The sequence below is a fragment of the Neolamprologus multifasciatus genome, chromosome 1 (assembly GCF_963576455.1).
Source record: "Neolamprologus multifasciatus chromosome 1, fNeoMul1.2, whole genome shotgun sequence".
Taxonomy (NCBI): domain Eukaryota; kingdom Metazoa; phylum Chordata; class Actinopteri; order Cichliformes; family Cichlidae; genus Neolamprologus; species Neolamprologus multifasciatus.
The window spans coordinates 10,167,500-10,181,541 of NC_140439.1; the positions used below are offsets into that span (position 1 = coordinate 10,167,500).

The 14,042-nt window shown below is 39.2% G+C and overlaps 2 protein-coding genes across 2 annotated transcripts; one reads left to right on the plus strand and one right to left on the minus strand.

Annotated features, from left to right (window-relative positions):
* Positions 1–754: 754 nt before the first annotated feature.
* Positions 755–5,782, minus strand: slc25a44b (solute carrier family 25 member 44b). The gene is made up of 4 exons (XM_085164390.1): positions 5,543–5,782; positions 4,136–4,804; positions 3,852–3,979; positions 755–1,662 (listed from the first exon to the last, which is right to left on the minus strand). Exons 2-4 carry the CDS (start codon positions 4,761–4,763, stop codon positions 1,471–1,473), a joined length of 948 nt encoding a protein of 315 aa, XP_085020516.1. The 5' UTR covers positions 4,764–4,804; positions 5,543–5,782; the 3' UTR covers positions 755–1,470.
* Positions 5,783–6,789: 1,007 nt separating this feature from the next.
* On the plus strand, positions 6,790–12,389 carry psma4 (proteasome 20S subunit alpha 4). Its single transcript, XM_085164799.1, has 9 exons — positions 6,790–6,929; positions 7,334–7,359; positions 7,454–7,496; positions 7,930–8,092; positions 8,182–8,259; positions 8,563–8,651; positions 9,975–10,105; positions 11,903–12,026; positions 12,149–12,389. Exons 2-9 carry the CDS (start codon positions 7,357–7,359, stop codon positions 12,301–12,303), a joined length of 786 nt encoding a protein of 261 aa, XP_085020925.1. The 5' UTR covers positions 6,790–6,929; positions 7,334–7,356; the 3' UTR covers positions 12,304–12,389.
* The last annotated feature ends 1,653 nt before the right edge of the window (positions 12,390–14,042 follow it).

Sequence of the window (14,042 nt, forward strand, 5' to 3'; positions counted from 1 at the left end):
TCCAAAGTCCAACTAGGATCCCGTGAGTTATTCCAACACAGCAGACGTACGCGTAACTTAACACATGGACAGTTATGGCTCCACCTAAACGTTTAGACTCCTTCTCCTGTCTTAGAATCCTTTCTACAATCTGACCATTTTAGATTATTTAAAATAAATATTTTGTTTTGTAATTGACTACCTTCCATAAAGTGCAACTAAAAACATCTATGTGAGCCCAAAGTTGCTCCTCTTAAGCAAATTTTAGTCACCATATTCCCCAAAAGAAAGTAAATCTGAAAAAATAATAATAATTTAGGTCTTTTTAAAATTCACACAGTTTAGAGGAAACATACAAATACATTGTGCTGAAATGGACAAAGCATTCACATTATTGCACATATACTGTCACAATAGCGAAACAGCAGTTAGTTCACAACCAGGTTAGAGTCACAGCCCGAGCATAATGGAAAGATTTCACTTGTAGTCGCCTTCCCGTTAGATAACAAAACACTAAAAGAGCCTTTTACTAACAAGCTTGATCACAGTGATATTTTCAACACTGCTAATAAAACCCCTCAGTAAAGTCAGTAAAAAGTGTAAATAAAACATTATACGGTATATGCACCATGTTTTGGATCGTGTCAATTGCATGATGACTTTGAATCAAAATAAAAATCTGTCACATTGTAGATTCTAAAATGAAATGTTTGAATGCAACCTGGCTGATGCACACAGCTTTAAAAAGCATTAAAAAGGCAGGTTTTTAAAAAACAACAACAACAACAACAACAACAAAAAGGCCAAGAAAAAGGAACTTCAAACGGAGATAAAAGCCTGTCTGGTGAACATAAGGACACAAACACTTGGGAAAGATTTATTTACTGCTGGTGTGAATGCGTCATCGCCAGTTAAATGAACTTTATCCAAACCATCATCAAAACACTTCTTGGCTTCTTTTTTTTTAGAAGAGCACAAACACAGGTTACTACAGTAACCATCTGGTTACTCTCACAAATGATCAAACAGAATAACTGTCAGCAATCAACTCTCCACAGCAAAGGTCCTCAAACAAGACTTTCAATCATCAAAATGCCAACACATATGAGGATCAAATATATAAAGTAAATATATAAAGTAAGTCCCATTAGGCTGCATTATCTTCCATGCCCTCACCATTACTGAAACAAAATGGCATCACCCCTTTAATTCGTACCAAACAGCAGCAGGTTCTGTTAATCGGCAACACATAAAAACTGTAAACCTGGTTAATATTCTTAATAGCCAGGTAATTCATGTTAAGTTGGTTTTAAGTTTGAAGATTAGAATTCATAGTGTGAATTTAAATTACTCCATTTTGACCCCAGGGCTGTTAAATGCAATTAAAGCAAACCCTTTTTCACTCAGTACTTACACACAAAGTCTAAATTAGGGTTGAGGGCTACAAATGGCACAATAAACTGGTCCTTATATTGTCTCTCCAGATATCTTCTACCAGTGTCTTGAATCCACCAGCTCTGGTCGCAAACTCAGTTTCTTTAGTGTCTCATAGCCAACCACCATGACGATGGCGGTGGGTGTGGATGAAATGATGCGTGCAGACAGTCCTTTGGTCAATCCCCAGAAGCCCTCCTCTTTGATCAGCTCCCTGAACGTCTCAATGATGGAGTTCCTCCCTTCAACCTAAACACATACAAATCCCATTACCATTTAGAACCACACAAACATCACAGCTAAGAGTAGGGCTGGGTAATGTGTTTAATCTAGTCAGTCAAGGCAAAAATTTCCTTATTTTCGTTTAGTAATGTAATATTTATGCTTTAAGGGAGAAACTGCGAGTTAGTTCAAAAAAAAAAAAAAAAAAAAAAAAAAATTGTGAGTCATTGTCACAAGAAAGTTTTACTCTTTGGTCATGTTTTTTTTATTTGTTTGTTTGTTTTACAAGCTGGACCTGGTCTTGAAGTAAGGGCTACCAGATCATCTACGGTTTAGAGAGAACTTAAAGAAGCACCGATCCAAAATAAATAAATGACATTTCCTGATCATGTTTGACTTAAATGAGACCATCCATTAAAGGGTGGTGGAGGTGGAGGACGCCTCGGACAGGTTGCCAATTTGTCACTGTGCTAATAGCTGATTTTGACTTCTGCATTGAAACATCACTGTAGGTATGTCATAACCACAAACACCTCTGAAACTCTACACTATCACCCATGGCATAACCCGACATGACATGCACCTCTCTGGAAATGTAACTACACGTCACATGGATGGAGCAACCAGTGTAATCGGCCTTTTCTGTACTTTCGAACCCTCCTGTGCATTTCTGGCTACATTTTCTCTGCAGTTCTTCAGTTTATCAGTGAGAGAACCATCCCCACCTCAGTATAGAGACTAATAATCACAGCATTATTTATAATGACTTTATAGATTTGTTTCTATTAAGGCTGCCATCGCATATAAGACACCTGGACATAATTACAAGGCGGTTAACACCCGCAGGTATGAATGCCGGTAACAGCCTCGGCCACATGTGTACGTTACATCACAGACTCTACAAGGATTCAACTGTAACACACACCCAGACAACTCTTCACATTTACACTTACAGCCAATTTATAACTACTATTTATGCTAGCATGGGTGTTTTTGGACTGTGGCAAGGAAGCCATGTGGGCAAGAAGGCCACATAAGCACAGAGGGAACATGCAAGCTTCACATAGAAATGTGCAGGTGACTTATGCACATGAACTCTTGACTTCAAACAAGTGGATTGTGTTGGACTCTGTTGTGTATATAAAATGTTTATGTTTGTTTAGTGTAACACTGAGGGCTGTGGGAGCGCTGCAATTTAAAATTCCTGTGTATAATCTGTACATATGGTTTTTGAAGATAAAGCTAACTTTGACTTTAGTGCCATTTTTTGCAACACATTCAACTTGCTATATATAAATATAACCGCTATATCCCAAATTTTAATCATATGTTTGCAATAAGTCCAGAGTGACTAAATAAATTGCTTAAAAGTGCAACAGGCCACCAAAAAGCTTAAAATGTTTTTTTAAACACATTGTTCTCCAGAAACAGATAAGTCATAATGTATCCCCAAAATTGTAAATGAAAAAATGTTGCATAAAATCCTTTCAAATCACAAATTTTATTCATTCATTCATAACTTCATTTTTGAGGTACTCTTACTATAACCTGCAGCAAAAACGAAAATAAATGTATATTGTGGCTACATTGTGCACATCAACACAGACCATTTCCAAACGTGCATTCAAACTTCTAAGGTACAAAAGTCAAACATGACTTTTTAATAACACAAGTGAAGCTGTGATAAGCCTTGGAGAGGGAAAAAAGGGGGGGAGGAATTACATCTTTTTGTTTTTGCAGTTAGTGGCACTCATGAAAACATTTAACAGTTTATGATGAAAACGTGGTGATATATATTGCGACACAGGAAGCGCTGTGAACAGCTGATCATATTGATAAAACACCTGCATCTGCATTATAATGTTTTTGTTGTTGCATATGCTTTTCACTTGATTGACATTAGCAGAAGGAAACAGCGGTCTGAGACATGCTGAAGGCACAATATGTAAGCACAACTCCTGGAGTTTTATATGCAAAAAAAATAATGCTCTAACTTATTTGGTTGCATTTCTACCAGCAATTAAAAATGGATATGCAAAGCTGGAAGCACAGGCAATCCTGCTGGTGATAAAGAATAGGAAGGGTCATTTTCACACAGATTTCTTTTTGCAACCAAAGGTGCCACCACCTGTTGGCCATTTGACAGGAAGCAGTTTTCCTTTATAGACAGTCTATACTTCCAACATTTGTATTTGGTGAGAAATATAATAGCTTACCTGGACTCGGGCTCTGACCACATCCATTGGATTGGTGACAGTAGAGGCAGTAGCAGCAGCTAGTGGTCCAGCCATGGCTTGTAAGATCAGATGAGGACAGTCGCTGGGAGCCAGTTTAGAGAGTTGCTCTGCAGAACATTACACATGCAGATATGTTATTAATCACATGTTGAGGCCATGAAGCATTCATTCACACTACAAATTTACTAAAACAATGAAAACACAAAAGATAAGATAGACTTACAGCCTCAAAGTCAAGAAACTGCACTATAGCTTCCGCTTACCAGCATAAAAGTGATAGAAAGGCCACCACACAGCACTGTTCGGTATATAGGTGAGTAAAGAAGCCACATATCCCCTGTAGAAACCCCTGAACCCATCAGCAGCAAAAATCTGAGCAATAATGTTCCTGGTTTGGCCAAACACTTTCTTTGGCTTTCCAGTCTCAGTGTTTGAGTCAAGCCGAAAGCGTGTGAGGTGCTGCCCTTGGCCCTGCATCATCAGCTGCTGAGATATGACGTCAATGGGAACAGTGATGCTCTGAGCGACCAGGGAGGCCGAGCCCCCCGCCACCAGTGACTTGACGGTGTTGTCCTCTGAATACTGCGAAACGTACTTCCTCACCAGCTCATAGGTGGTTATGTACGCTTGGCCTGAGATGAGGGTGAAGGTGTTGACCATGAAGCCACGATACAGGCCCCGTACGCCCTCCACCCGCAGGATCTTGAAGAAGGCATCAAAGGTGCCGCCATAGAGTGACTTGCCCTTCTGCACTTGCAGTCGAGTCCGGATCAGAGTGGCCGGGTAGACTGTGGCCCGGATTGTCATAGTCATGAACAACCCGAAGGAGTAGAACTTCTTTTTGTCGAGGTCCTCCCATTCGATGATCTGGATGTTCCTTTTCTGCTGCATCCTGACAGCTGTAGATGCCCCCTCATCAGACGGATTCTTGTCTAACACACAGAGAAAAAAGAAGAAGAAAGAAAACAGAACTGTCTTTAAAGTGGCAGCTAAAAGAAACTGTGTGTGGGATTTTTTTTATATTCAAAATGAAAAACTGGCAAACATTTTGTGTTCTGAAACTCTTTTAGACACTGTATTCTAGAGTTGAAGGCAAGTGCAGAAACTTGATGAAAATCCTCCTGGATGCAATAACCTCTCCAATTTAGGTGATCTTGTACCATTTTGCCATTCCTAATATTACCTAAATATATTACGAAATACCTTTAATACAAAACTGGTTGTTACTTCTCCTTGAGCAGTAATGTTTAACTTACATCCAGTTATCTACGAATGAGTTCAAGGGTCATGCTGACACTAGCAAATTAAAGCTAAAAGGCTGTTTCTAAAGAAATAAGTGTCTTAAATAAAAACTGTACTGCCATGCTCTTACAAATGTCTGATTATATATGTACACATTATAGCACAATGTAGCTGACCCCGGTATCAGAGGACACCGCGTTCCCGAGTAAACGTGGAGTCAACTGAAGCGCCGGTGTTTCAGATGAAAACAACACATAACCTAATATAGCAACTAACACAATGAGCAAGCCAAGAGCTTCACAAAACGTGCCAGTTGCCACCTGCTGGTTTAGCGTTGTTAGCTAACATATTTTAGCTTAAGCCGCGCTAGCCGCAGGGTAAACGATGTTAGCATTGGTTGAACGTTAACTAGCTTAGTGACCACTTACCTATTCGAACATGTGTTTATTTCAGAGTCATCTGCTTAGTGTAAGTCGAGCATGAAACATCGCGTCAACAAACGACTGGGAATGTAAGACTAAAGCTAGCGTGGGTGAAAGACAAGAAAACACGAAGTTGGCTAACTTCCAAGCTAGTCGGCTAACTCTCCGAGATCTTCCTGCTCCCATTCAAACGCCATGCTGTTCAAACAGCCAATCACATGCAAAGTGTCTTCTTCGCTTTCGTTTACTTTACGCTTCCGGATATTTTAGCTGTCTCGTTACTGTCGCGCACCACCAGGGCTGGAGTAGTAAATGTATTTCAGCAAGTTCAAGAGGCAAGAAAAGGTAACTTACCCGAGTTCTGTTTTGAATATATACTTTATCAGGGCCCAGTTTCTGATATTAGTTTAAGTAGTGTTTATTATAGTGAATGCGACTTGGTTTAATTTATTGACCATTCATGGTATAAAATATGTTCCCAAGGATATTATAATCTTGGTGTTCCATTGATTTTACTAAATTAATAAAAGCAAATATTTACAATCTAAAGAAAGAAAGAAAGACTAACAGCTTACTGAGTATAACTGAAAACAGAAGAATAGTTCAACTCAATGACAACAATGACCCACAACATGTAAAAACATACCTAATGACCTTATGACTCTAAACTGTGTCATTTGCCATGGCTCAGAAGTCATTTAGTATTTTTGCTTCTGCACAAGACTGATTATTTGTGAGAAAAACATGGCAGCAAAAGTGAAAGGGAATGTTTACAAGATTGTACTGAGACCTGTGAAACAGTGTTGCTGACAAAAAGAGATGGAGGTGGCAGAGTTTTTAAGTTTTTCACTGGGAGTGACCAGAATGGACAGGATTAAAAATGAGTACACCAGACGGTCAGCTCAGGTTGAGCAGTTTGGGGACAAAGTTAGAGAGGCAAGGCTGAGATGGCCTGGATATGTGCAGAGGAGTGACAGTGGGTGTATTGGACTAGGAATGTTAAAAATAGAGCTGCCAGGCAGGAAAAACAGAGAAATTCCTCACAGGAGGACATGCAATCCACATGCAAAGGGTTGGTGTGACAGAGGAGGCAGTTTATCCGCTGTGTCTACCCCTAGAGAGAGCAGATGAAAGAAGGAGGATGTACTTTTGCTTCAGTAAAGTTGTCATTTTTAAAAGTGCCATTAGGAGGTGTTCAAGTACATCACTAACCAGCAGTCAGTGAGCTGTGCACTGTGTTACAGACTGATCGGTCCTCCCACTGAGAGGTGGCGCTGCTGAGCGGCTACTTCACTGACGCGGTACGCCGGTGTTTGTGAGGAAACGCCAAACTGAAAGTAGAGGACCTCTCATCCTGGGCAGAAGTACGCCAACTTAGACTCGTTCACCCGAGGTAAATAATACACAGTTACTATATAGTCACTACAGTACTTGTTATTCTAGCATAATTTTACTTCTTTACTTCCTTTTGTCGTGGAGCAGCTTGGCGACTTCGTTTGTTATGAACTAGCTCGTTAGCCTGCTAGCTAGCATGCTGAGATATTGCAGATTCATTCTGCTGCACCAGTTAGCCGACTAGCTGCCATGGGCTTATTAAAGCACGCGTTGTTTTTGTAAACCAGCCTCAGAAACTTTTAGCACCTATTTTGTTTTCTGACTTTAGCAAAATATATGTCCACTTTCTTTATCTCTGAATTCAGATACGTCTTGTATCAATTTTAAAAAGGCATCGTTGTGTGGGTCTTGTCTTCTGCAGCTTACGCCTGTCTGTAACTGCTGCTCTTTTTACTTTTTCAGGATATTGCCAGCGACTTGAGAAAATGGTACCTAACTGTTTCACTTTTTAAAAATCTCAAAATGTTATTTGTTTTTCTCAACTAGTATAGGCATTAATTTTGTGTTGTTGTTATTGTTTAGTCTCGCAGATATGATTCCCGGACAACCATATTTTCTCCAGAGGGTATGTTTTATTTCTTATCTAAGACTTTGTAACCAAGTACTGGTCAAAATAATCCAACACAAGAGGCCTAATGCTATCATTCTATAATTACATTGTATTACAATCTCATGAGTTTTTGTTATTTTTATCCCTCTATGAACTTCAAATACAAGCTATCAAAATACACCAACTCATGACTAGTACTTAAAGCAGGAACATGTGGTTTAATGAGCCTAGTATAACGCCCTAGAAATAAACACTCTGAGTCAACGCATGAATAATTTGAGTTTAGTATTTTACTTCAGGGGCTACCTGTGAGCTCTTATACATAGTGAAACTGTTGTAAAAGTATTTTTCTTTAGTATTTCATATAGCCACTGTTTTCCAAAAACTGGTCTTAAAGGGGTTTGTTTTTTCAGTATTGTTCATCTAAAAACCCGACTGTAATTTACAGGACGCCTGTATCAGGTGGAGTACGCAATGGAAGCAATTGGTCACGCTGGAACGTGTCTGGGTATCCTAGCAAATGATGGGGTGCTGTTGGCAGCAGAGAGACGCAACATCCACAAACTGCTCGATGAGGTTTTCTTCTCTGAGAAGATCTACAAACTCAATGAGTAAGTGAGCTTCACTAGATTCTTACCTTCAAAATGTAGTCATTCATTTTGTTTTTTGGTTAACATTGCGTTTGTGGTCACATTTTCAGAGACATGGCCTGCAGCGTTGCTGGGATCACATCAGATGCTAATGTACTGACAAATGAGCTGCGGCTAATTGCACAGAGGTGAGTTTCAGAAGGAGACACATTTATGGTTGTAATTTAAAACAAAGAGATGATGGTGAATGCAGGCTGATATAACCACCACCAGCAGTTGTTTTCATGCGCATAAATAAAGAAAAGCCTAAATATGTGTAGACTGGTGCACTTTCAAAATGAATCTTATTACTTGAGTTATTTTATCACAAAATGTGTTAAATAGTTGGTGATCTGAAGTTTGAGATTACAGCCTTAAACATGTGTCTGTAGTTTCTAACCAACCATTTCTCTCATTTACACCAACCACTAACCAGTTTGAATTCTTCTTAGGTATTTATTGCAGTACCAGGAGCCAATACCCTGTGAGCAGCTGGTCACAGCTCTGTGTGACATTAAGCAAGCTTACACACAGTTTGGAGGTAAGATGCACTGTCTGTTTTAATGCTCACAGCGTTTTACATTGCTCACCATGGCAAATCTCCTCAACTTATTGTCAGTCCTTACATTTAAAGTGTTTTAAATGGGGATGTGCTTGACTGGTCAACTAGACATTTAAACACTGCTGCCCTTGCTCTTTAACACCAGAAACACTCGTTAGTTAAACATCCATTCATCCGCTTATCCTTTTCAGGGTCGCGGGGGGCGCTGGAGCCTATCCCAGCTGTCATAGGGCGAGAGGCGGGCTAACACACAGAAACAATATCATTCGCACTCACATTCACTCCCACATTCACAACTATGGGCAATTTAGATTAATCAATTAACCTATCCCCAATAAGTGCATGTCTTTGGATTGTGGGAGGAAGCCAGAGTACCTGGAGGGAACCCACGCAAACATGGGGAGAACATGCAAACTCCATACAGAAAGACCCCAGTTTAATGGTGGAGTTGAACGCAGGACCTTCTTGCTGTGCGGCAGCAGTGCTAACCACCATGCCACCATGCTGTCGGTTAAACATAATATTCTTATTTTATTATTGTACAACTGTAGTTGCCGGTTCAAAGTCATTACTGTGCCAGCAGCTGCTAACCATGGCTATAGCCCCTGAAAGACAGCTGCACCACACTCGCTCTCTGTCTGTCTATGAAGGGAAGTTTTGAATGGGAAAGAGGTGGGAGTAAAAAGAGGACAGCCATGCTAACCCGTGTAATGCTGCAGTACTTTGATTTTAGAAAGAATTAGCAGGTGTATGTCAGCTGTGTATGGAAACAGCAACCAAAGCCAGGTGTAACCACAATCCACAGCAAGGTGTGGAGGCTAGCATGTTGCCGTTGCTGCTAGCACTGCTAAGCTTGGCAAAATTCTTCAAACTAATCTGACACTTTGTGTTTTTGCAGTGTTATACATCCATGATACAAAGTGACACACATAACAGCAACATTTAAAACATGATTTGATTAACAAGAAACGCGATTAACAGTTTCTTCTAGCTACTAAAATACACCAAATATTTATCTACGTCCATTAACGTGCATGCAGTTTCCAGTGTTTTCTCAGTGTGTTTTGTATTCGAGACTAGTCAACTAGTGAGTTTTTTTTTTTTTCTGTCATTTAAGTGACTAGTAAATTTGTTGCCAGGAACATCTGTAGTTTTAAATGTCTCTTCATAACACTGACTTTTATACTTTTTTTTTTTTTTTTTTTGTCAAACCTGATATCTGTGAAGAAGCGCTCTTCTCTGCTTATAACACAAAAGATGTATTTTAGCATTTTCTAATAGCTGTGTGGTTTGTCTTGACAGGTAAGAGGCCATTTGGTGTTTCTCTCCTCTACATGGGCTGGGACAAGCATTACGGCTTCCAGTTGTACCAAAGCGACCCCAGTGGTAACTATGGAGGCTGGAAGGCAACCTGCATTGGAAACAACAGCGCTGTAAGCCCGAAAATACTCTGATAATGAAAATCTGTGAAATCATCTCATTACATAAACCAGATTGTAGTCTTAAATCTCAGAAGCTCGTGATAATCCTTTATTTACCTTAGTTTCTTTGATTTTTATTTTATTTCTTTTCTTTTTTTTTGTCTTGGGTTTGGTTAAACCCATACAGTAATGGATATTCTAAATGTTTGTGTTTTTTCTAGTGAAATTCTAGAGGCCTAAGTGACACATGTATACACATATTCTTTTTACAGTTTTTCTCCATTGGTTTGGCTCATTTCTTTAAACAGAAATTACATTCTCAAAACTCTAAGATCATTTGGCAAAACACTCTTACAGTTTAGCACAACACTATAGCTCACCTGCAAAAGCTCATATCTCTTCCAAAACTGTTCACTCAGGCTTCAATCTAAATCCCTTTCTCATTTAAACAGTCAGTGTCTCCAAAATGGCAAAGATCCTTCTCAATAGCTTTGGCTCGATTCTCGACACAGATCGGACATTCTCATCATTCTTGGTGCTTTTGTCAAAATAAACCTGGATGGTTGATCACAACAACATGGTCCACCTGCAAAAGCTCATATCTCCCCTAAAACAGTTCACTCATGTGTCAAAACTACATTTCTTTCTAATCTGAATAGTCAGTGCCCCCAAAATGCATCATCCCTTTGGCATTGTGTGAGTACTGCCATACAAAATGTTTAGATGTTTTGTCACTATGGCAGAGGACCAACAATATACCACAGAAAAGAGTAGCCTCCAAGGTTTGACATCACAGATTGCACTCACACTACCAAGGAAATGATAACCATTTTTTATTCACACGCAAAGAAAGTTTCATACATATGTAAAAAGAAAATGTACATTACAGTAGTAAATTGTATGAACACAAAATCAAAAAACAAGGACTTATTCAGTGTTCGCTGTACTCATTCTCCCGCTGCACAGTGACTGGAATACTTCTCTAAACTGTATAAATTATGTAATTCCATAGTTTACAGTAATTTGTTCAATATATTTCTTGTCATATTTAGTATCAAAACATTCCACTAGTCCTCTCCACCTGCTAGTATAGACCTACCACTGTAGGCAGATGCACACAAAATCTCTACAGTAAGTTATACATTTTTTGCCTCACGCACAGTGCCCTTAAGGAAGAACTTCCCCTTGTCCGTTTGCTTTGCCTTGTCTATCCATGTTCAGAGATCGGACTGGCTCTGGTCAAGCTCTATATATCTGTGTTTGGCAGCACACAATCATGGAAGACACCTGTGTGTGACACCTAGTTTCACCTGACTGTCAATGACTGTCATCAATTTATCAAATATTCAAAGAAATTCATATTTGGTATTCATGGTATTATGTTCTTGACCAATTTTGACAATTGAACAGACGGTTGTGCATGCGAGTACTTATACAATGAAATCATGCTGACATGTTTTGGAGGGAATGATCATTAGACTGAGAATCAACTAATCAGTTTAGATCTACAAGATCTATTCATTTGGAAAATGTGCTAAATGTGGGCTAACTGTATAACTGTAGGCTACTTGTACTTAATCATTTGCAAAGATGCACTGAGACAATTGAAACATGTACTAAGGCATTTGCCATTTGATAAAATGAATGAGAAATGCCATTCTGTTGTGAACATTTGCCAAGAGGTTTGGAGGTTTGTCCATGTTATTTTGAGAATGTAATTTCTGTTTCAAGAAATGAGCCAAACCAATGGAGAAAAACTGTAATACACTGTTTTTGTGGCGTTTGACACGTTCACTTCTTTTGCTTCAGGCTGCCGTATCCATGCTGAAGCAGGACTACAAAGAGGGAGAGATGACTCTGTCCTCTGCTCTGGCTTTGGCTGTCAAAGTCCTCAACAAAACAATGGATGTCAGCAAGCTGTCGGCAGAGAAAGGTGAGGCGCAAAAGGACTTTCTTACTGTTATTTCCATTTACTATCAGTGCACCAAAATTGGGTCCTGCCTTGTTGCCAACAGTATACGATAATAAAACCCTGTTTCGCACCGACTGTTTCAGTGGAGATTGCCACCCTGACACGGGAAGATGGGAAGACAAAAATAAAAGTGCTGAAACAGAAAGAGGTGGAGGAACTCATCAAGCGCCACGAGGCCGAAGAGGCGAAGGCTGAGAAAGACAAAAAGGAGAAGGAGCAGAAGGAAAAGGACAAATGAGCAAAATAATAACTTTCTTTTCACCCGTGTCACCAAAACCTGTTTTGTTTTGTCTTTTACATTAAACATTTGGAAACTGATAGAAATGTTGGTTTATTTGTACATGTCATATAAGTGATCCGTGTTTTATTTACACAATAAAACACACTTTAGAGCAATATCAATGTAATAAGCAGTATGCTGAATTTTGAAGTTAATTAAAGGCCATCTGTATGGCTGTGTTGTCATAAATGCCCCTTGTTTTTTACCACTTGATGGAGCCATCGGTCTTGTGGATGAACACTTTTTATTCAACATAAGAGAGGCTAAGAAAACACGCTACTTTTGGTAGTATCGCAATTAATTGTGAAACTGTCACTTCAAAAATAAAAAAATCCAACATGTTGAAGCACGCATCTAGTCACCAAAATCGAGATCACAGTTTGACTATTAATTCAAAGAAATAGAAGTTGTTATGTGCTCTGTTTTCCCAGAGAGGCAGATAAATATTTACCACATGTCTTGCATAACCTTCTCTTCAATGACACTGAGCGTTAAAAATAAAGTTTCCTCTGTTTACTGTTGGCCCATTGAGCCTCGCATCCTTCAGCCAGCTCCATCTCACTTCCTCTGTAATGTGATCTGCTTACCACTTGATGGCGAATGTGTTCACCTTTCAAATGTCCTTCTGGTCTGTGTTAGGCAACACGTGCACTTAATTCTTCTCATAGAGTCGTAGCATGGCTCTATCATTTTTATCTCAAAACACTGCTCAGTTTGCACCATAAACTATGAAAAATAACCGCCACAATTTGGTTAACAGCCATCAGTCAGTGAACAAGACGTGCTGAATGCAGAGCAGTGGAGCCAGACTCACAGATGTAAAAGTTTAAAATAAATCACACATAATCCTAAGTGATTGGGCAATAGTTGTCATTATGCCATCAATTTTGTGTACACAAACACTCAGATATGTTGGATAGCATGGTATAAAGAGCAGGTGGTTAATATGAACACAACTCCATGCCTGTATCACTTATGTGTGATCAGTAAAGGGAACTTTGTTACAAACGATGTAGGTGATCACTAAAACCAGCTGTTGTTAACACTATAGAACATATCCACTAGAAGGTTGAGCTGACCGACACCATCACTTCCTGTATAGACAGAAAATATCTCAGCAGAGCTCCAATCAATAAAGCAAATCTTCTGGTCAGTGTTTGTGTTTTGGACTGTTCATTTCTATTTTTCTTTACATTCTTAGCTATAGAACTTTATATATACATGGATGGATGGATAGATAGATAGATAGATTTTATATGTATCTTTTTAGTCTTTTTACATCACCTGGAAAGATTATGTTGCACTCACCTAGTTTTTAATACAGCTGTTGATTGCCAGTTTCTTCCATCATATTTGCTAAAGCAAGGTTGTGTATATTGCATTGTGCTGTCAGCAGTACACGACAGAATTCGTTCACGAGTGCTTTTGCACATTTTTATTTATAATATAGGCTCAAATTCACAAGTGTTTGGACAGTGGCACAGTTTAGGAAACCTTGCGTCTGCATGTCAGCGCAATGAAGCAATCAACACTGTTTAGTTCAGATTTGCAGCTTTATTTTAGTGGGTTTAAAATTACTGCAAAATTTCTATAAATAGAGAAACGGTGGAGTGACGGCATCCTTCACAGAGAATAGGGTTGTCCCATAAATTTGCCCTCCCGTTGAATCTGTCGGCTTTCTCTTTGTTCATAATGAG